Source organism: Microcebus murinus, chromosome 16, assembly GCF_040939455.1.
Source record: "Microcebus murinus isolate Inina chromosome 16, M.murinus_Inina_mat1.0, whole genome shotgun sequence".
Classification (NCBI taxonomy): Eukaryota; Metazoa; Chordata; class Mammalia; order Primates; family Cheirogaleidae; genus Microcebus; species Microcebus murinus.
The window spans coordinates 438325-460469 of NC_134119.1; the positions used below are offsets into that span (position 1 = coordinate 438325).

The window sequence follows — 22145 nt, forward strand, 5'->3', positions numbered from 1 at the left end:
TCCTCCCTCCTGGGCCTCCCAGAGTGCTAGGATTACAGGCGTGGGCCACCGTGCCTGGCCTTGTTCTCGTTTCTTATCAACTTCTAAGTACCCCCATAAACGACATTTGTAATGGTCCTCCAGTTGGGTTTTGGTCACTTTTAATGCTTCATAGTTTTCTCAGCCATTTCCCAGTGGTTGGGCGTTTGGGTTGTTTCTTACATCCATAGAATGCCTGGAACATCTCTGAGCAATTCAACTTTTTGGGTTTTTTCCTTGAGGTAGAGTCTCTACAATGTAGTTAGTGGGTCAAAGATGCGAACACACCTGTAGATTGTTCCACACGGCGGGCTCGGAGCCTCCCGCACCCTGCTGTCTTTAGGGATTTACGACTATACGTTCACTTTTGCCATCCTTCTGTATTTTTCTCTGGAATCTTTTCTCAGAGTCAGTGCGTTTCACTTGGTTTCTTTTAGGCTTCACCCAGAAACCTTCACGTGTTTTGTGTGTGTGAGATGGGGTCTAACTATGCTGCCCAGGTTCGCCTCAAAGCCCAGGACTCAGTGGATCCTCCTGCCCGGGCCTCCCAAGTAGCTGGGGCTGTAGGCACGCAGGCCACCACACCTGGCCAAACCTTTAAAGTTTTCAGGCCGGGCGTGGTGGCTCACCCCTGTAATCCTAGCACTCTGGGAGGCCGAGGTGGGCGGATCGCTCGAGGTCAGGATTTCGAAACCAGCCTGAGCAAGAGGGAGACTCCGTCTCTACCATAAATAGAAAGAAATTAATTGGCCAACTAATATATATAGAAAAAATTAGCCGGGCATGGTGGCGCATGCCTGTAGTCCCAGCTACTCGGGAGGCTGAGGCAGGAGGATCGCTTGAGCCCAGGAGTCTGAGGTTGCTGTGAGCTAGGCTGATGCCACGGCACTCACTCTAGCCTGGGCAACAGAGTGAGACTCTGTCTCAAAATAAACAAATAAATAAATAAAGTTTTCACGTTGAGTGAAGCCAAACTGGCAGTCATGGGATTAACTTCGACTTTAGAAGAAGAGAGGAGACAGGGTTTGCCCAGCACCTGCTGGCCAAGACCGCGCTACACACCAGTCGGCCTCGGGCATCGCCCCGTCCTCTCTGCCGCCTGGCCAGGCAGGTTTGCGGAGGGAGGGGTGAAGGGAAGCCCGGCCCCGTGGTGGGCTCTGCTGCTCCTGGTCCTAACAAAGGGACTGCGTGGGAGTGTTGGCTGGACCCCACAACCCTGTTCCGGAAGCTTGGGCTGTGGCTGGCTGGGAGGCTCCCTCTGCCCCGGCCAAGCCCGAGTTTTGTTGTCGTCGTTGTTGTTGTTTTGTTTTGTTTTGCAGGCATGCGCCACCATACCCGGCTAATTTTTTCTATATAGTTTTAGTTGGCCAATTAATTTCTTTCGATTTTTAGTAGAGACGGGGTCTCGCTCTTGCTCAGGCTGGTCTCGAACTCCTGACCTTGAGTGATCCGCCCGCCTCGGCCTCCCAGAGTGCTGGGATTACAGGCGTGAGCCACTGCGCCCGGCCTGAGCCTGCGTTTTGATGTCTGTTTGAGTCAAACCCTCTTTGACGTCCTCCAGGGCTCTGTGCTCTCCTGGTAGGGCAGAGCCCCCCAACCCCCCCCCCAGCCCACCCCCCAGCCCCCAAAGCTCGAGCCGAGCACCCTTCCTGTGCGGGCCCTGACGCCTGGCCCCCGCTGCTTCCAGCTCTTCCCCGGGACTCCTGGAGTTTCCCGTCTGAAAGGGCCCTTGGAACCTGTCCCGGGGGTGGGCAGTGTGGCCCTGCCCTGGGGCCCTGAGCCCGGGCCCTGCCCAGGGAGGAAGAGCCCCCCACCCCAACCCGTCCCTGCCCGCCCCAGCCAGCCCTTCCCCCACAGCCGGGCCTGTCCCCGGGGGCGGCGGAGGGACGGCTGAAGTGGCCACTGTGGGCCCGAGGGACCCCTGGCCGGTCCATCGCTGAGGCCTCTGTGTCCTCATCGGCCTGTGTTGTCGCTGCCCAGGTGCATCGTGGAAACCGAGGCCTCGTCAACGGAAGCCAAGTGGTGACAACTCTCGTGTCTGTGTGACGGGGTTACCGTGCGCCGCCCACGTGCTTTCACTGCCCGCGTGACAGCTGTTCGTTCATTTGGCCTCCGAGGAGCGAGGCTCTGCAGGGGCCAGCCTCCCACACGGGCCTCCCGAAGATGGGCGAGGTCCTCGTCCCCACGTGGTGCTTCTAAGTAATTTTAGGAGAAAAGTAACTGGGATTCTGTCATATTGCTCGATATGAACAAGTGTAGCCAAATGTTAAAAAATAGTGGATCTGGGCAAGGAGTGTGGGGAAGTTGAATTATTCCGACAATGTTTCCATAATTTCGGAAGTTTCCAAATAAAAAGGAGAAAAGATCCCATCGTTTCCCCCGAGTGTCGCCTTTATTTTGAGGAGTCACGACTTTCTTAGGGGGTTCTGCTCCTTTCATGGTGGCAGGGAGCTCACGTGTTTAAAGTTGAATTTCAAGTTGCAGCGCATCTCAGATCTGTAGTGAAATTCATAGACAAAGTTTTCTTGCTCTGTTAAGCTGATCCGCTTTCTTTCTAAGGAAATTGCCACTGTTAAGAAGTTGGTGTGGGCCAGGGCGAGGCGGCTCATGCCTGTGATCCCAGCACTCTGGGAGGCCGAGGCGGGAGGATCGCTCGAGCTCAGGAGTTCCAGACCAGCCTTGAGCAAGAGCGAGACCCCGTCTCTACTATAAAAAAAAAAATGGAAAGAAAAATAGGCAAACAACTAAAAGTAGAAAAAATTAGCTGGGCATGGTGGCGCATGCCTGTAGTCCCAGCTACTTGGGAGGCTGAGGCAGGAGGATCGCTTAAGCCCAGGAGTTTGAGGTTGCTGTGAGCTAGGCTGAAACGCCACGGCACTCTAGTCCAGGCAACAGAGTGAGACTCTGTCTCAAAAAAAAAAAAAAAAAGAAGTTGGTGTGTGGCTGGTTTCCCAGCCCTGGAGGCTGGAAGTCTGAGATCAAGGTGTGGGCGGTGGGCTCCCTCGGGGGCTCCAGGGGTTGGTCCTTCCTCTCTTCTCCCAGCTCCTGAGGCTCTGGCAGTCTCTGCCTGTGGTCCTGTGGCTGTCTCTCCCTACATCTTCTTACTGTCTTTTTTTTTTTGAGACAGAGTCTCACTCTGTTGCCCAGGCTAGAGTGAGTGCCATGGCATCAGCCTAGCTCACAGCAACCTCCAACTCCTGGGCTCAAGCGATCCTCCTGCCTCAGCCTCCCGAGTAGCTGGGACTACAGGCATGCTCCACCATGCCCGGCTAATTTTTTCTATATGTATTAGTCGGCCAATTAATTTCTTTGTATTTATAGTAGAGACAGGGTCTTGCTCTTGCTCAGGCTGTTTTCGAACTCCTGACTTGGAGTGATCCTCCCTCCTGGGCCTCCCAGAGTGCTAGGATTACAGGCATGAGCCACCACGTCCGGCCTCCGGCCTGTCTTCTTACCGTCTTTTTTCTGTGTGTCTGTGTGTCCAGATCGGCTCCCCCTCCCGTCCCCTGCCTTTTTTAGAGACAGGGTCTTGCTCTGTGGCCCAGGCTAGAGTCCCGAGGCATCATCACAGCTCACCGCAACCTCCAACTCCTGGGCTCAAGCGATCCTCCCACCCCGGGCCTCCCAGGGTGCTGGGACTACTGCACGCGTGAGTCCCCGTGCCCAGCCATGATCTCCCTGTTTGATAAGGACGCTGGTCATCTTGGGGCAGGAGCCACCCTGTTGGCCTCATGCTAACTTGGTGACATCTGCTAAGACCTTATGTGCTCACAGGTCCTGGGAGTCGGGGCCTCAACACGCCGGGGGGCGCAGTCTGCACACAGCAGCGGTCGTCTGCCCCTGACACCGGCTGGGGCCGACTCGGAACCTCAGCCTCACGTCTCGGGGATCCCGAGCACCTGCCGCTCCACCGACCTCACCGACCACACCCGGAGGCCCCCACTGTCCACCTCCCCGTCCACTGCCCAGGGTCGGAGTTTGCCGGCCCTCTTACTGTCGTTTACTTTACCATCTGTCGGCACTTAATGTGAGACGTTCTTGAAATATTTCTTGAGTTAAAAACGTAAGATTTCAGAATTGCAGGTTTAAAGTGAAAGGGTTAAGTGTAGGTGTGGAGCCTGTCCAGCATCGAGAGGGTCCCTTGGCTGACGGGGTCCTGGGCCCAGCACGCTGTGTGCTGTTAGTGTGAGGACAGAGGGCACCCTGGAGGGCTTCCTGGAGGAGGAGGCAGCGTTGGCAGCCGGGAGGGGCTCTGTATTCCTGGTGTGATCCATGGCAGAATTTGCCTTTGCAGATCTGACCTGTTCACGGGTATTGCTAGATGCCTCCTCCGTAACCTAGACCAGCGAATAGGAGTTTAGCTGCCCATTAACATCATGTGACTTAAAGATGAAAGAAAGTTCTAGAAGCTAGACTCCAGCCTGGAAGGAGGCACGGCATAAAGAGCGGCCTCTTCCCCTTTCTTTCTCCCAGCCCACAAAACAGGGAAATTCCCCTAAGCTGACTTCCCAGCAGCCAGAGAAAGAAGCTGGAAGTTCCTGCGGCACCAGCCCCGTCTGGCCTTGCCGCGGCCCCGGGGGGTGTCTTCCCAGCGTCTTCCTGGGCTGGTCCTTCTCTGAGGTCTGGGCCCCAGGGCCCTGACTCCCTCTCCCTGTGCCAGAGCCTGGAGGAGGGTGGCCGGGACCCTGTCCACTGTGGCCTGCATCTCCTGGCACGGTGGCTTCCTTCCGGTTCCCGTGGCAGTGGCTGATGCCACTCTGAGGCCCGGCAGCCCCTCGGGCGACCAGGCGCATGGCTAGAGGGGGGACTGCGGGGTGTCCCCCTCACCCTCCGGCCCTTCCTCCCCGGTGGCCCGTCCCCAGGGTCTCCACTGCCCGCTCTCCTGCCAGGCTGTCCTGCAGAGAGCTGGTCTTGCTGCCTCTGTCCTGACTGTCTGGCTGTGACCCGGCCGCCCCTGGGCTCAGGCTCAGAGTGGCCACCGTGACCCCGCCAGGCTCTGGGCTGCCTGGCCTGCGCTGGGGGTTCTTCTGCGAATGTGGTGTCCGATGGCTGCAGCCCTTGGACCCCTGGGTGGCCCTGCACCTTTCGGGGTCAGTGGGGAGGCTGGGCCAGGGTGTGGGGTCCCGAGCTTTCTCCCCCCATGCTGCCCGGCTCTGCAGCTGGACGGAGGCTCGGGCCCGGGCTTGGTCAGGGTCAGGGTGGGACGGCCACTCGGGGCTGTGAATCCCAGCCCTGCTCCTTGAGGTCAGCTGTGACCCTGAGCACGTGCAGGTCTTGGCCCCTCCATGTGTCCCTCCTGTGCTGTCCTGGCAGGTTGGGATGGTCTCTGGGCTGCTGCTCCCCACACCGACCTGTGGACCGAGGGCAGGGAGGGGCGGGACAGGTGTGGCGGGGGGTGCCCCAGGAGAGGGAAGTGGGCTCGGGCTGGGTCCTCCGTGAAGCTGGGATCCACTGAGGGAACCAAGAAGGGGCTGGGCCGCAGATTGTGGTGGGCCGTCGAGGGGTGTCAGCCCAAGTCTACGTTTTCAGGCCACACGGGCACAGGGTGGAAAAGCGAAAGCCTTATTCATAGCCGGGCGCGGTGGCTCACGCCTGTAATCCCAGCACTCCGGGAGGCTGAGGTGGGAGGATCGCTCAAGGTCAGGAGTTCGAAACCAGCCTGAGCAAGAGCGAGACCCCGTCTCTACTAAAAATAGAAAGAGATTAATTGGCCAACTAAAAATATATACAAAAAATTAGCCGGGCATGGGGCACACACCTTAGTCCCAGCTACTCGGGAGGCTGAGGCAGGAGGATCACTTGAGCTCAGGTGTTTGAGGTTGCTGTGAGCTAGGCTGACGCCACGGCACTCTATCCCGGGCAACATTGCGAGACTCTGTCTCAAAAAAAATGAAAAAAGCCTATTCACCAGGAAAAACTCGGGGCACGCCCCACGTCTGGCTGTCTGAGGGTGTCTGTTAACGTTTCTTGGAGTGTTTCTCTCCAATCTGAAACTCCTTTTTATATTTAAAATGCAACCATTAGGCCGGGCATGGTGGCTCACGCCTGTAATCCTAGCACTTTGGGAGGCCGAGGCGGGCGGATTGCTCAAGGTCAGGAGTTCGAAACCAGCCTGAGCGAGACCCCGTCTCTACCAAAAATAGAAATAAATTAATTGACCAACTAAAAAATATATATATAAAAAAAACTTAGCCGGGCATGGTGGCGCATGCCTGTAGTCCCAGCTACTCGGGAGGCTGAGGCAGGAGGATCGCTAAGCCCCGGAGTTTGAGGTTGCTGTGAGCCAGGCTGACGCCATGGCACTCACTCTAGCCTGGGCAACAAAGTGAGACTCTGTCTCAAAAAAAAAAAAAAAAAAATGCAACCATGAACATCGATAATACGATGTTTGTAAAATTCAAGTTGGACAATGATTTCTCATCATTCACGTCTCAACCTCAGCTTTTTCGGAGGACAGCCAGCCCTGTGCACGCTCAGGGTGATGCCATGCCGCCGGTGGGGGTCCTTCTTGGAGCGAACGCTCAGCTGCCCCCAAACACACCTGCTTGTCCTTGGCAGGTGGGCTGTTGGCTTCTGTGCCTCAGTGCTGCGTGTCAGGTCCCGGGGCTGCCGTGGGGAGCACGGCACGGGGAAGGTCTAAGGGACAGTCACCCCCTCGAGACCGGGAGGCCGGAAGGCGCTGGGACCGGCGGTTCCAGGCCCGTCTCTGCCTCCTGGCTGGTCCTTGGCTGTGGGGGCCTCACTCCCGCCCGCAGCTGGTGTGTTCCCCGTGTCTGTGTCTGGATTTCCCCTTCGCATTTATTCATTTCTTTCTTTTTTTTTTTTTTTTCTGAGACAGAGTCTCGCTTTGTTGCCCAGGCTAGAGTGAGTGCTGTGGTGTCAGCCTAGCTCACAGCAACCTCAAACTCCTGGGCTCAAGCGATCCTCCTGCCTCAGCCTCCTGAGTAGCTGGAACTACAGGCATGCGCCACCATGCCCGGCTAATTTTTTTCTATATATTTTTAGTTGGCCAATTAATTTCTTTCCATTTAGGACTACAGGCGTGAGCCACCGCGCCCAGCCATATTCATTTATTTCTTAGAGACAGGGAGTGCAGTGGCGTGATCACAGCTCCCTGTGACCTTGTGTCACTGGGCTCCAGTGATCCTCCCACCTCAGCCTCCCCAGTTGCTGGGATGACAGGTGTTCACCACCATGCCTGGCTATTTTGTAGAGTTGGGGGCTTGCTATGTTGCCCAGGCTGGTCTGGAACTCCTGGCCTCAAGGGATTCTCCCGCCTTGGCTTCCCAGAATTACAGGTGGGATTACAGGTGGGAGCCACCGTGCCCGGCCCAAACGTCCCCTTTTTGTAAGGGGACCCATCATATCGGATTAGGGTCCACCCAGGGGCCTCCTCTTAACCTAACTGAATGCATCTGCAATGACCCACTTCCAAACGAGGCCACGTTCTCAAGGACTGAGGGTGAGGAGTCCAACGTGCGAACTTGGGGCGCTATTTGGTCCACAGCAAATGGCGATCGGATGGATGAGCACAGGATTATAGCTGTGCAAGAATATTCTTCCAAAAATAAATTTCTAATCAACTTTGTTGAGTACAATTTACATACAACAAACTGTTCCTGTTTAAGGGGTGTAATTCGATGAGTTCCCAGACATGTGGCACTACGAGCAGCGTTGAGACGGGGTCTGGTCCCGTCCGGGTCCGGCCACCCCAGGCTCCCCACCCAGCCTCTGCTCCCCACCCAGCCCGGGCGATCGGGGGCCGCCGTGGCCTCCAGGTCAGGCTGTTCCCTGGAGTTCCACCCAGAGGGGACCAGACGCGCTCCTCGTTTTGTCCGGACCTGTCCCCTCGAGTTCGTCCTTCACCCGCTGACGAACATCTGCGTGATCCCCAAAATCCGACCTTTTCGAATGACGCTGCGTGAGCATTTGCGTGGGGGTCTCTGTGTGGACGTATGTTTTCCTCTCCTGGGCAGGTACCCAGCCCTGGAAGTTCAGGTCGTGCGGTGCCTGTCTTGAAGACTCTGCCAAACCGTTTTCCAGCGTGGAAGACGCCAGCGCCGTGTCCCATCCGCAGCGTGTGAGGTTCCGGTTGCTCTGGCCTCGCCGCCGGCTCCGCTGTGGCTGCCCTTCTCACGTGGCCTTTCTCGTGGGCGGGCAGCGGTGTCTCCTTGCGGCTTTCCTTTGCTGACCCTGAGCAGCCGACCCTGGTTAGCCACGGAGGTGCTGTGATGTGTCTGCTCAACATGTTTGCCCATTAAAAAAAAATCTCACCAAAACAGTTAAGGAGAGCAGTTTTTATTTATTTATTTATTTATTTATTTTTTGAGACAGAGTCTCCATTTGTTGCCCAGGCTAGAGTGAGTGCCGTGGCGTCAGCCTAGCTCACAGCAACCTCAAACTCCTGGGCTCAAGCAATCCTCCTGCCTCAGCCTCCCCAGTAGCTGGGACTACAGGCATGTGCCACCACGCCCGGCTAAGTTTTTCTATATATATTAGTTGGCCAATTAATTTATTTCGACTTTTATTTTTTTTTTTATTTTATTTTTTTCTGGTGAAACCTTCAGTCCAGTATTTCGACTTTTAGTAGAGACGGGGTCTCACTCTTGCTCAGGCTGGTTTCGAACTCCTGACCTTGAGGAATCCACCCGCCTCGGCCTCCCAGAGTGCTAGGATTACAGGCGTGAGCCACCGCGCCCGGCCAAGAGCAGTTTTTAGAGCGAAGTTAAACTCGGTCGGTGGCCGTCTGTCTTCTCTCGGGAGCCCTCCCGGCCGTGCGACCGGGTTCAGACGGTTCGGCTCTAAAGCTCGACCACTTCAAAGTGCTCGTTTGTCTGTTAGATCACTGGTCCCCAACCTTCTTGGCACCAGGGGCCGGTTTCATGGGGTGGGGACACGGGCGGTGGGGGGGGGTGACGCGTGGCTGGGTTTCCCTAACAGGCCACGGATCGGTGCCGGCGCCCCGGGGTTGGGGACCGCGGTGTTGTGTCACAGTTTAAGCAAAATTATAAATGAAATGCTTAAATGCAGCCTAACCGAACGCAGAACCTTTAAGGCGGGGGTAGAAGGGTGAGACGAGGTCTGGATGTGGGGAACAGTTTGCGCCCGGCTCCCGCCGCACAGACTGAGGGTGTTTGGATACGGCCGACACAAGGTCCGAATCACACCCAGGATTTCGCATTTTTATTAGAACAAATGGCCTTCCTGGTGGAGCTCCTTAGGGGCGAAGAGACGAAGTAACCCCATCCTGGCTCCCCACATGAAGGCTTTGAACACACAGTGCAGCAAATGAAATATATTCGTACCGTGTTTCCCCGAAAATAAGACGGGGTCTTATATTTATTTTTCCTCAAGAAGACACCCTAGGGCTTATTTTCAGGGGATATCTTATTTTTTTTAAGTACGGTACAACCATCTACATTGATTCAAATAGAGTGAAGTCGTCTTCTTCTGGAACATCACCATAACTCTCTGAACCCCGAATTCCATCCTGAATGTCTTGCGACTCTATTTTCTTTAGAACCATCAGCCCCGATCTCTCCTGTCGAGCACTAGAGCTCTCACGGGGCAGATGAGAAGGGCTGCATGTGGTCTTTCCCGCTGCAGGACGAAATGCATGGGCTGTGCAGATGCGCTGCATAGCCACGCCCGTCACTAGGGCTTATTTTCAGGGTAGGGCTTCTATTGCGCAAATGCTTAGAAATCCTGCTGGGGCTTGTTTTATGGGTAGGGCTTATTTTCGGGGGAACACGGTGGCAGCCTTCAGATTTCATGGTTCCCGTGTGTCCTCAGATGTGGTAGTTTATTTGGACTTTGCCCAGGAAGCATTAGGAGCTGCGTGGAAGAGCTGGCGTGAGTAGTAAGTGTGCGTCTTCGATAGAGCAGCCTCTGTGCGTTTTTTTTTTTTTGGTTTTTTTTTGAGACAGAGTCTCGCTTTGTTGCCCAGGCTAGAGTGAGTGCCGTGGCGTCAGCCTAGCTCACAGCAACCTCAAACTCCTGGGCTCAAGCAATCCTCCTGCCTCAGCCTCCCGAGTAGCTGGGACTACAGGCATGCGCCACCATGCCCAGCTAATTTTTTATATATGTATTTTTAGCTGTCCAATTAATTTCTTTCTATGTATAGTACAGACGGGGTCTCGCTCTTGCTCAGGCTGGTTTTGAACTCCTGACCTCGAGCAATCCGCCCGCCTCGGCCTCCCAGAGTGCTAGGATTACAGGCGTGAGCCACCGCTCCTGGCCTGTGCATAACTTTTAAAATAGCTGCGTGATTGATATCCCTGCCCCTTCGGTGCTGGTGGGAGAAAGCTCTCGGGAGGCACACGGTTGCTTGCACGGAAACTCCAGTGATGCGGCCGCCTGGGGCTGGTTTGATAGGCGGCTTTTCCTCTTCCCTTCCCCGTCATCTGACATGACGCCCCACCCGGACGGGAGGGGCTGGGGCAGATGTTGGCGCCTGGGGCCTGTGGCTGGTTAATCCCGTTGGCCACAGGGCAGCGCAGCCTGGACCGCGGGGCCGAGCAGGGCTGGCCGAGGGTGCCCTGTCCATCTGCAAGGGCCACCTGGGCTCGGAGCCACCGGAACCCGGGCTCCAGGTGCACTAGCTTTTTTGTTTTGGTTTCTTTGAGACAGGATCTCGCTGTCTCAGACGTAGACGTCACTGGTTACGATGAGGTCACTGGGGTGGCGCTGACCCCGCCGTGACTGCCGTCCTCGTACGCGGGAAGTCTGGACGCGGGCGCAGGCGGGAAGATGCGCGGTGAAGATGGAGGTAGAGATCGGGGCCACACCTCTGCGCGGTGCCAAGGGCGACAGCGGCCCCCGGAAGCCGGCGAGGGCCGGGGACAGAGCCTGCCGGGCCCTCTGCCGCCCCAGTCTCGGGCCTCTGGCTTCCAGACCTCGAGGGAATACACTCCTGTCGTTTGAGCCGCAGAGTCTGTGGCGCTTTGCTGGGGCAGCCTCGGGAAGCGGCAGCGAGCGTAGAAAATGAGACGCGATGTCGGGAGCACTGAGTCGAGGGAGAGTCTGCCAGGCCAGGCGCGAGTTCAGGTCTCCCCGGTTCTGCGCCGTGGGCTGTCCCGGGGCTGGGGGCATCGCCGAGGCTTCTCTCTGCTCATGTCCCCCGACAGCCAACAGCGAGCCCTCTCGGGGCTGAGCTGGTCTCGCGCCCCCCGGCTGGGCAGGGACCCTGCAGATTCGATCCGGTTTGAGCTCAGATGTTTTGGACGTTTTAGGGGGGAGGCTGTGAACGTACGCACCACATCCTATTGCTCCTGTGGGTTTTTGTGTGTGGAGTTACACAAACACACACTTTACAGGGTGTTTCCCCTAGTGTGAAGGGTGCAGCCCCCGACTTGTGCTGTTTAACTGAGACTTCCAGTCTGGGAAGGAAGGAAGCCACTTCCACCCTGGCGTGTGTGTTCATTGCTCTGGGACGTGCCGGCGGCCGGTGTGCTGGAATCTGCTGGGAACCTGGAGTCCGTTTATGGGCGTGTTTGGGGGAACAAGCAGGGGAACTTGTTTCTGGTTTTCCTCCTCAGGGCCGCACTCCCGCTCCCTCCCGGCACTGCGCTGCGGCAGGAGAAGCCACAGGCACTGCACCTGTGCACACCTGTGCACACCTGGGCACACCTGTGCCCACCTGCGGCCAGGCCCTGCGGGTGGGTGGGCTCCTGCGGCATTGCCTCCCGGTGCCCGCCCGCCCCCGCGTTGGCATGTGGGTGGGGCACAGGCCCTGCTCCCGCGCCGCCCGGCCTCACCTGCCGTGCCGAGCTGTGGGTAACTCTCGCCTTCTCGCCCCGCAGGGTCTGTAGAAGAGGCGGCGCCCGGGCTCCCCGATGAACAACCGGAAGGAAGATATGGAAATCGCGTCCCACTACCGGCACCTGCTGCGCGAGCTGGACGAGCAGAGGCAGCACGGCGTGCTGTGTGACGCCTGCGTGGTCGTGGAGGGCAAGGTCTTCAAGGCGCACAAGAACGTGCTGCTGGGGAGCAGCCGCTACTTCAAGACGCTGTACTGCCAGGTGCAGAAGACCTCGGACCAGGCCACCGTCACGCACCTGGACATCGTCACGGCGCAGGGCTTCAAGGCCATCATCGACTTCATGTACTCGGCCCACCTGGCGCTCACCAGCAGGAACGTCATCGAGGTGATGTCGGCCGCCAGCTTCCTGCAGATGACGGACATCGTGCAGGCCTGCCACGACTTCATCAAGGCCGCGCTGGACATCAGCATCAAGTCGGACGCCTCCGAGGAGCTGGCCGAGTTCGAGGTGGGCGCGGCGGCCGGCGGCAGCACGGAGGCGCTCATCTCCGCGGTGATGGCGGGCAGGAGCATCTCGCCCTGGCTGGCGCGGCGCACCAGCCCCGCCAACTCCTCCGGGGACTCGGCCATCGCCAGCTGCCACGAGGGCGGGAGCAGCTACGGCAAGGAGGACCAGGAGCCCAAGGCCGAGGGCCCCGAGGACGCGGCCTCGCAGCCGCTGTGGCCGGGCGACCTGGGCTACGGGCCCCTGCGCATCAAGGAAGAGCAGGTCTCGCCGGCGCCCTACGGGGGCGGCGAGCTCCCGCCCGCCAAGGACGGGGCCGCGCAGAACTCCTTCTCGGAGCAGGGTGCCGGGGACGGCTGGCAGCCCACGGGCCGCAGGAAGAACCGGAAAAACAAGGAGACGGTGCGGCACATCACACAGCAGGTGGAGGCCGACAGCCGGGCCAGCTCCCCGGGCTGCGCCTTTCTCCCCGCATCCGGGTGGCCCTTCGGCGGGCGAGACTCAAGTAAGCCCTCTGTCTGTTGCGGGCGGGGTCGGCCGCCCCGGGCACGTGTGCCCGTGGCCTCGTGGCTGTCCCTGTTGTGCATGGAGCGGTGCCTGTCCAGGCCCTCGCTGCTGGCCCCCTGGGTCCCCTCCTTGGGCAGGAAAGCGGTGAGCCCCCAGGGAGTGTGGCCAGCGCGTCTCCCAGGCCTGGGTGGCTCCAGGGCCCGGAGGAGCCCCACGTGCCTGCCCCCGTCAGCACAGCACTGGCACCTCCCACACGCGGGGCCTCCCAAGGGCTCCTGTGAGGCCGAGGGGACGGGGCTGGGTGACCCCTGGGGGGGCCGCCTCGCCCCTGGTCGGGCTGAGGTCTGGCTCACAGGGGCGGCTCCCCTGCGTGTGGGGGCTCCCCGAGAGCCCGGCTGGATGACTGACCCGGCCGGTCACAGGGCGGCCTCAGCTTCGGGCCCCACCCCTCAGGTTTGCTGGGCCGCTGCTGCCCTGCGAGTCGAGCAGAGAGTCACGTGAATGTGTTTGTCCTTGGAACCTCGGCTTGCGGTGACCTGGGCGACCCTTCGCGGACCTGGAGGGTAGACGGGGTGTGGGGGTGGACATGGCTGTCGGAGGAAGCTGCGCCGCAGAGCAGCCTCTCAGGGCGGGGGATGTACACGTGGCATTCGCTGATAAGTGCAGGTTCATTCTGGGAGGCCGAGGCGGGAGGATCGCTCGAGCTCAGGAGTTGGAGACCAGCCTGAGCAAGAGCAAGACCCGTCTCTACAAAAAATAGAAGGAAATTAATTGGCCAACTAGAAATATATAGAAAAATTAGTGGGGTGTGGTGGCGCATGCCTGTAGTCCCAGCTACTCGGGAGGCTGAGGCAGGAGGATCGCTCGAGCCCAGGAGTTTGAGGTTGCTGTGAGCGAGGCTGACGCCAGGGCACTCACTCTAGCCTGGGCAACAGAGTGAGACTCTGTCTCACAAAAAAAAAAAAAAAAAGTGCAGGTTCGAATGAAAAGGCGGGAGTTTTTCCCCTTGCCCCAAACGTGGCTGTGCAGCGTGGGGTCTCTTCCCGGGCCCACGTAGATTCACGGTGTCAGTTTCCAGGGGCTCTGAGCTCAGCTTTGCCGCAGCCATTCCTCGCAAACCTGAGTGACGGTTTTATGTCTGTCTCCCAGACTAGCAAATCGTGACTCAAAGGTTTGCTGAGTCCCAGGTGCTGTTTCTGTGCCCAGCGGGTGACAATGGCCGCAGCTTGCGCCGAGCCCGTCCCGGCCGCAGCGGGCAGGGGACAGGCTCACGTCTCCCCCTGCCGGCGGCACGGGGAGGACTTGCTCCCAGACGCCAGGCCCTGCCCCAGGTCCGGGAAGGTGCTGTGGAGTCCTGGCTGCTGGGGGACGGAGGCGGCAGTGAGCTGTGATGGTCCTTACAGCGAGGAGTGACGGCGTTTGCTGTCACTGAGTTGTGGGCACGCATGGCTGGCGTGGGGAAGGTCATGTCCGGCAATTTCACCACAGTCACGAAAGCTGCGGCACACTGGGCCGGGCCGCTGACTGGCATGGGGGGGCTCCTGCGGGCTCCTTTCTGCCCCCACCCCCAGCCTGAGGAGCCCCCTGGTCCCAGGACTGCAGGGCCATAAATCGCCTGGGGGTGACGTGCTGGAGGCCTTTGTGAGACCTGCTTGAGGTGTGTATTCTTTTGTGGTTTTCTCCGGTCAGAGTCTCGCTCTGTCACCCAGGCTAGAGTGAGTGCCGTGGCGCCAGCCTCGCTCACAGCAACCTCAGACTCCTGGGCTCAAGTGATCCTCCTGCCTCAGCCTCCCGAGTAGCTGGGACTACAGGCCTGTGCCACCATGCCCGGCTCATTTTTCCTATATATTTTTAGTTGGGCAATTAACTTCTTTCTTTTTTTTTTTTTTTTTTTTTTTTTTTAGTAGAGATGGGGGTCTCACTCTTGCTCAGGCCGGTCTCAAACTCCTGACCTTGAGTGATCCTCCCGCCTCGGCCTCCCAGAGCGGTCGGGGTTTTAAGACACGGTGCGATCCTTTAGCCTGTGGGTTGGGCGCCTTAAATGCACTTGTGGAGCAGAAGGTGTTTTTAGAATCCAACAAGTGATCTCGGCTGCGTACTTTTGTCAGAGTGGTAAATCCCTTGGGTTGCCAAGGCAACCGTGCAACGCTTCCGTCATCTGAGTCTGAGTTGCTAAGACGGGACAGGCGGCCGTGGGCTTGTGCGTGGGACGATGCTGCCCGTGTTGCCGTGGCCGCCGGTTACTCCCCGAGCCTCAAGCCTCCGTCCTCCTCCCCGGCCCTGGGGCAGGGGTTTGGAAGCCTAAATCCTGATCTCCATGGAGGTCAGTTTGTTGGGGTGTTTTGTTTTTTTGAGACAGAGTCTCGCTCTGTTGCCCGGGCTAGAGTGCCGTGGCGTCAGCCTAGCTCACGGCAACCTCCAACTCCTGGGCTCAAGTGATCCTCCTGCCTCAGCCTCCTGAGTAGCTGGGACTACAGGCGTGTGCCACCATGCCCGGCTAATTTTTCTACATATTTTTAGTTGGCCGATTAGTTTCTTTCTATTTTTTTTAGTAGAGACGGGGGTCTCGCTCTCGCTCAGGCTGGTCTTGAACACCTGACCTTGAGCGATCCACCTGCCTCGGCCTCCCAGAGTGCTAGGATTACAGGCTTGAGCCACCGCGCCCGGCTGAATTCAGTTTGTTTTCGTTAAAGATTTATTACATCTTAGAGAAGAGTATTTTTTATTCTCATTCCATTTAGAGGAGAAAAGGCCTTTTCTAAAGAAGAGTATCAGTGGGCACTGCAGCTCGCTGGGGCCTCCTCCTCGGGCCCTGGGGGCCCTGGGCCCTGTTAGCTTTTCAGAGTGATTCTCCAAGCAGAAGCCCAGATGCATTCTAACCCGGCAGCTTCCAAGAGACAGGGTGCATTGACATGTGCTCGTGGGGTTCAGCGCTCACTGGTGCCGATTGGCAGGCCCCTGGCCAGGCCCACGCTGACACCCCCTTGGCCTCCCTGACTGCGGGGGAGCCCGATGAGGGTCTGACAAAGTGCATTCGAAGTTTCTAGCCCAGGCCGGGCGCGGTGGCTCATGCCTGTAATCCTAGCACTCTGGGAGGCCGAGGCGGGAGGATCGCTCAAGTTCAGGAGTTCAAAACCAGCCTGAGCAAGAGCGAGGCCCCGTCTCTACTAAAAAAATAGAAAGAAATTAATTGGCCAACTAAAAATATATAGTAAAAAATTAGCGGGGCATGGTGGTATATGCCTGTAGTTCCAGCTACTCCGGAGGCTGAGGCAGGAGGATCACTTGAGCCCAGGAGTTTAAGGTTGCTGTGAGCTAGGCTGACACCACGGCACTCTAGCCTGGGCAACAGAGTGAGAGTCTGTCTCAAAAAAAATAAATAAATAAAAAAGAATAATTTTTAAGTGCTCATTTGAAAACTCTTATGCCACCACTTCTTGCAAACTTTTTAAAAACTGAAGTATGAGGTGCACACGGGAGGAGCACAGAAGCCCCACTGCTGGCTGGCCGGACCCTGCAGTGTGAGTCTTTCAGTGCTCACGGTGGGGTGTTTCGGGCAGGGGCCTCGGGGTGCTCTGGGTCATGAGCTGTACTGGTCCCCTGTTGCTGCTGTCATATGATGGTAATTTATTATTATTTTTTTTTTTTTTTTTTTTTTTTTTTTTTTTTTTTTTTTTTTTTGAGACAGAGTCTCACTTTGTTGTCCAGGCTAGAGTGAGTGCCGTGGCGTCAGCCTAGCTCACAGCAACCTCAAACTCCTGGGCTTGAGTGATCCTTCTGCCTCAGCCTCCCGAGTAGCTGGGACTACAGGCATGCGCCACCATGCCCGGCTAATTTTTTTATATATATATCAGTTGCCCAATTAATTTCTTTCTATTTATGGTAGAGACGGGGTCTCGCTCTTGCTCAGGCTGGTTTTGAACTCCTGACCTTGAGCAATCCGCCCGCCTCGGCCTCCCAAGAGCTAGGATTACAGGCGTGAGCCACAGCGCCCGGCCTATTTTTTTTTGAGACATAGTCTCGTTTGTTGCCCAGGCTAGAGTGAGTGCCGTGGCGTCAGCCTAGCTCACAGCAACCTCAAACTCCTGGGCTCAAGCGATCCTCCTGCCTCAGCCTCCCGAGTAGCTGGCACTACAGGCATGCGCCACCATGCCCGGCTAATTTTTTTATATATATGTATATATATTAGTTGGCCAATTAATTTCTTTCTATTTATAGTAGAGATGGGGTCTCGCTCTTGCTTAGGCTAGTTTCGAACTCCTGACCTCAAGCAATCTGCCCGCCTCGGCCTCCCAGAGTGCTAGGATTACAGGCGTGAGCCACCGCGCCTGGCTGCCATCCCTATTTCCTATTTTTTTGAGGTATAATACATGTACGATAAACTGTACACATTTCAGGTTTATAGTTGGGTTAATTTTTTGTTTCTACCCCTAACGTTGTATTGGGAAAATATTCACATCTAAGGTTGGAAAAAAATGAAACGGAGAACATGCCCACTGCCCGGACCCCCAGTGGTAACATTTTGCTGTGGCTGCTTTATTACATATTTATCCATCTAACAGCCCCCAAACCCGTCTCGTTTCTAATGCATTGCAAAGTAAGTTGTAGACATCAGTATATGCCATCCCAGATGCTACAGCGGGCGTATTGGTAATTGGAGCTAAACGTGTTTATGTCTTTTAGCTAAATTTTATACGCTGTGAAATGTACCAATCTCGAATGCGTTCTTTGATAAGCATTGATGAATGCAGGTACCTAGCCCTACCAAGTCGCAGGACTTCCTCTGGGAGCCCCCCCTTAGGCCCCTCACCTGCAGCCCCTCCCCCAAGGCAGCCCCTCCCCCAAGGCAGCCCCTCCCCCACAGGCAGCCCCTCCCCCACAGGCAGTCGCCTTGACAACTCTCCCCTCACAGGTCTGGGTCGATTTTGTGTGATCCATGACCCGCTCCATCCGAATGACCCGTGCAGTGCCGTCATCTTGGGAGGTGTCTGCCTTGCCTGGGTGTTTGTGCCGGGCCCAGGTTGCTGCGTCCACCTGTAGTTCGTGCCTTTTTTATCGTGGCATCCTTTTCCATTGTCTGAATATTCTGCCTCTTGTTTATCTGGTCTCTTGTCGCTAGACATCTGGGCCGTTGCCAGGTTTTGCTGCTGTGAAAAAAGCTTCTGGGAACATTTTGGCAAGCCTGTGTTGTGGATGTCTGTCTTCGCTTCTCTTGAGTAAATACCTAGGAGTGGAGTGGCTGGGTCGTAGGGAAGGGATGTGTCTAAATTCATAGAAACCACCGAACTTTCTCCCTAAGTGGCTGCTTGACCTCCTCACCAATAACAAACGAGGAGTCTGGTCACTCCACACCCTAGCCAGCTTTGTGTGTCGTCTGTCTCTTTCGTTTTAACCGCTCGAGTGGGGAGTTTGGTGAGTTTTGACAAACATGTGTACCTCTGTCAACAAGATAGTGGCCAGGAGCGGTGGCTCACGCCTGTAATCCCAGCATTTTGGGAGGCTGAGGCAGGAGGATCACTTGAGGCCAGGAGTTTGAGACCAGCCTGAGCTAACATTGTGAGATCTCCCATCTCTACGAAAAATAAAAATATTAGTTGGGCGTGGTGGCACGTCCCTGCATTCCCAGCTACTCTGGAGGCTGTGGCAGGAGGATGGCTTGAGCTGAGTAATTCAAGGCTACGGTGAGCTATGAGGACGCCACTGCACTCCGGCCTGGGCAACAGAGTGAGACTTGGCTCAAAACAAAAAAAGACAGAGAACATTCCTTCACCCCAGAGTCCTGGAGCCCCCTCCAGTCAGCCCCTGCCCAGGGCAGCCTCCTGGGCAGACCACCCTGTGGGCTTGTGTCCGGCTTGTGTTACTCAACTTTTTTTTCCATCTTGAGATAGGCAGATTTACATGCAGTTACAAAAAAAACATATAGAGGCTAGGTGCGGTGGCTCACGCCTGTAATCCTGGCACTCTGGGAAGCTGAGGTGGGAGGATCGCTCAAGGTCAGGAGTTCGAAATCAGCCTGAGCAAGAGCAAGACCCCGTCTCTACTAAAAATAGAAAGAAATTAATTAGCCAACTAAGAATATATAGAAAAACTTAGCCGGGCATGGTGGCGCACGCCTGTAGTCCCAGCTACTCAGGAGGCCGAGGCAGGAGGATCGCTTGAGCCCAGGAGTTTGAGGTTGCTGTGAGCTAGGCTGATGCCATGGCACTCTAGCCCAGGCAACAGAGTGAGACTTTGTCTCAAAAAAAAAAAAGCACCATTTAGAGAAATCCGTGTGCTCTTTGCTATGGTTGAGTGTTGGCCGGAACCTCAGGCTGAGATCTAAGTGCTCTTGTAGCAGTGCTGGGGGCCCTGGGAGGGGGCGAGGGCTCCTCCCTCTCAGGGTGGGACCTGCGCTGGGGCCCCGCCCCTCTTTCCTTGCCACCTTCTGCAGCGTGTGCCCCAGCCACAGGGCCCTCACCAGATGCCGCCAGACGCCCGCTCCTCGATGCCGGACTCTGCAGCCTCCAGACCCGTGAGACATAAACTTCTGTTGTCCATAGAGGTGGCGTTCTGTCACAGCAGTGCAAAACAGACGGACACAGCCTCTGTGCAGTGTTCCCAGCAGTGGCACCCTGTAAAAATGCCACAAACAGGACTGGGATGTTGTCTGGTTATTAACACAATCCACCGACCTTATTCACGTTTCCCCGATTTTCTCCCGTGCTCATTTGTGTGTGGTTAGTTTTGTGCATTTTTGTCACCTGGGTAGGTTTGTCTGACTGTCCCGCCCAGGGCAGGGCAGCTGCACCTCCTCCCGGGCGGCTGCCTGGGCTCCTCCGGCCCCAGCCGCGCCCCTTCCCGTCCCTTCCGCCCCGGCGCGGTGACAATTGGCGTGTGTTTGAGGCTCATTCCTGTTGTACGCAGCAATAAATCAGATTATGTCCTGTCGTCCGGCTGTGACACAGTTTGCTTACTCATTCACCTGTTGGTGGACACTGGGCTGCTTCCAGCGTTTGCTGTTATGGATGACACTGCAGTGAGCAGTCTCGTGCGAGTCTCTGTGTGCGCGTGTTTCGGTTGCCTTTAGGTAAATACGCAGGAGTGGAGTTGCCGGGCCGCGGGGTAGCATATGTTTAGCTTCATGAGAAACCGCCAGGCGGCTTTCCTAAGCGGGTGTGTGATTTTACACTCGCAGCCGGGGCGTGTGAAGTTCCGTGCGCTGTCTTTTAAGTTTCAACCATTCTGGAGGCTGTGGAGTGGCGGCTATGGTTTTCAATTTGCATTTCTTTGATGGCTGATGATGTTGAATTTCTTTTGAGGGTTTATTACCCATTCACAGGTCATTTTTTGTGGAGTGCTGTGGAGGTCTTTTTGCCCTGCATTAGTTAGGGTGTTCGCACTGCAACTTACCATGGTGTGAGCAGGAGATGGTTCGCACCAGTGACGACAAACAGCCTCATGCACTTACTTGCCTTCGACATCTCTTCTTCGGGGAAGTGTCTGTCCGACTCTTTTGCCCTTTTCATCGCTGAGTTGTGAGAGGTCTTTGTATGTTCTGGCTGCAGGTCCTAAGCTGGGCGTGTGCTTTGCAAACGCCTTCTGTGGTCTCTGGCTCCCTTTTCACTGAACAATGTCTTTTTTTTTTTTTTTTTTTTGAGACAGAGTCTCACTCTGTTGCCCGGGCTAGGATGCCGTGGCGTCAGCCTAGCTCACAGCAACCTCCAACTCCTGGGCTCAAGCCATCCTCCTGCCTCAGCCTCCCGAGTGGCTGGGACTACTGGCATGCGCCACCATCCCCAGCTTGAAAATTGTCTTTTGAGGAGCAGACGTTTTACATTTTGATCAAGTCCCATTTGTGAAGTTTCCTCTTTTACGGCTCATGCTCTTTGGGTCCTATCTAAGGCACCTTCGCAGGTGGTCACAAAGACTCTCCTGTGGTGTTTTCCTAGAAATCTTATCAAAGATCCATGCGTGGAGTTGGTTTTTGCATGTGGCAGGAGAGGGTCGGGGGTCGCCCCTGCTCAGGGGTGTTCAGTTGCTCCAGGGTCGACATCCAAAAGCCCGTCTCCTACCCACCGAGTTACCTGACTGACTATACAACGACACAAAGCTAACTAACTAGCTATGTGACGTTAAAGGGAATTTCTTATGTGGAACTTTTTGATGGTTGTAGTAAATGAGGAAACGTGATTTTAGCTTGGATAAGAAGCGTGGCACTTTAGAAATAAGGAATAAATTTTAAACACTTGTAAAGCGAGAAGTAAAATTTTAGACAAAGTGCATCTGTAAGCATTTTTTCCGCATAATTACATTTCTTTTCTTTTCTTTTCTTTTTTTAGAGACTGGGTCATCATAGCTCACTGCAGCCTCAAACTCTTCCTGCCTCAGCGTCCCTAGTAGCTGGGACTGCAGGCACCACCACCACCATCCCCCCGGCTAATTTTTAAAGCTTTTGTAGACACAGGGTCTTGCTGTGTTGCCCAGGCTGGTCTCGAACTCCCGACCTCAAATGATCCTCCCGCCTCGGCCTCCGGAATGTTAAGATTACAGGCGTGAGCCACCGTGCCCGGCTGATCCTGATTTCTTTTACATGCTTTTGAACTTACGTTGTTAACATAACCTATATTAAAATTTTGGTTTGGGGCCAGGTGTGGTGGCTCACACCTCTAATCCCAGTGCTTTGGGAGGCTGAGGCAGGAGCGTCGCTTGAGCCCAGGAGTTCGTGATCTATGATGACGCCACTGCACTCCAGCCTGGGTGACAGAGTGAGACCCTGTCTATAAAATAAAATAAAATAAAATAAAATAAAATAAAATAAAATAAAATAAAATAAAATAATTAAAAAATGGTTTTAAAATCAGGTGCTTTTTGGTTTTAATCCTGTTATAGATGGATTTTTGTGTCCCCCACCCCTACCCCGAATTCCTGTGCTGAAGCCCGAACCCGGGTGCGGTTGTATTTGCAGATGGGCCTTCAGAGAGGTCATTCCTGTTAAATGAGGTCACAAGAGTGGCCCCAACCGGACAGGGCTGGTGTCCTTGTGAGAGGTGACACCTTGCATATGCACACTCTGCTCCCAGGGCCGAGGAGAAGCCAGGAGAGTTCACGTGGAGGTGACACATTTGCCACTCGGGCAGGGAGGCCTCTCCCCACTCAGATCTCTGGCATGTTCCGGCACCTTCTGGTACATTCCAGCACGTTCTGGTACGTTCCAGCCTCCAGTGTGCGCAAACTCAGATCCGTGCTGGCTGAGCCGCCCGGCCTGCGGTGTTGGTTACGGCAGCCCTAACCACTAAGGCAAGGCCTCAGTTTACATTTTGACATAATCTGCACATTTAGTTGCTAGAAATGCAACGTTAACATGATGCACCATGG

The 22145-nt window shown here is 55.9% G+C and overlaps 1 protein-coding gene across 1 annotated transcript in view; it reads left to right on the forward strand.

Moving 5' to 3' along the window:
* The window catches only part of ZBTB46 (zinc finger and BTB domain containing 46), a 61860-nt gene that overhangs the window by 14999 nt on the left and 24716 nt on the right, over positions 1-22145 (forward strand). Inside the window, exon 2 of the mRNA XM_012772982.3 lies at positions 11820-12789. Within this exon, the coding sequence (XP_012628436.1) occupies positions 11853-12789 (937 nt within the window). The 5' untranslated portion in view covers positions 11820-11852. The remainder of the gene's footprint in view (positions 1-11819; positions 12790-22145) is intronic.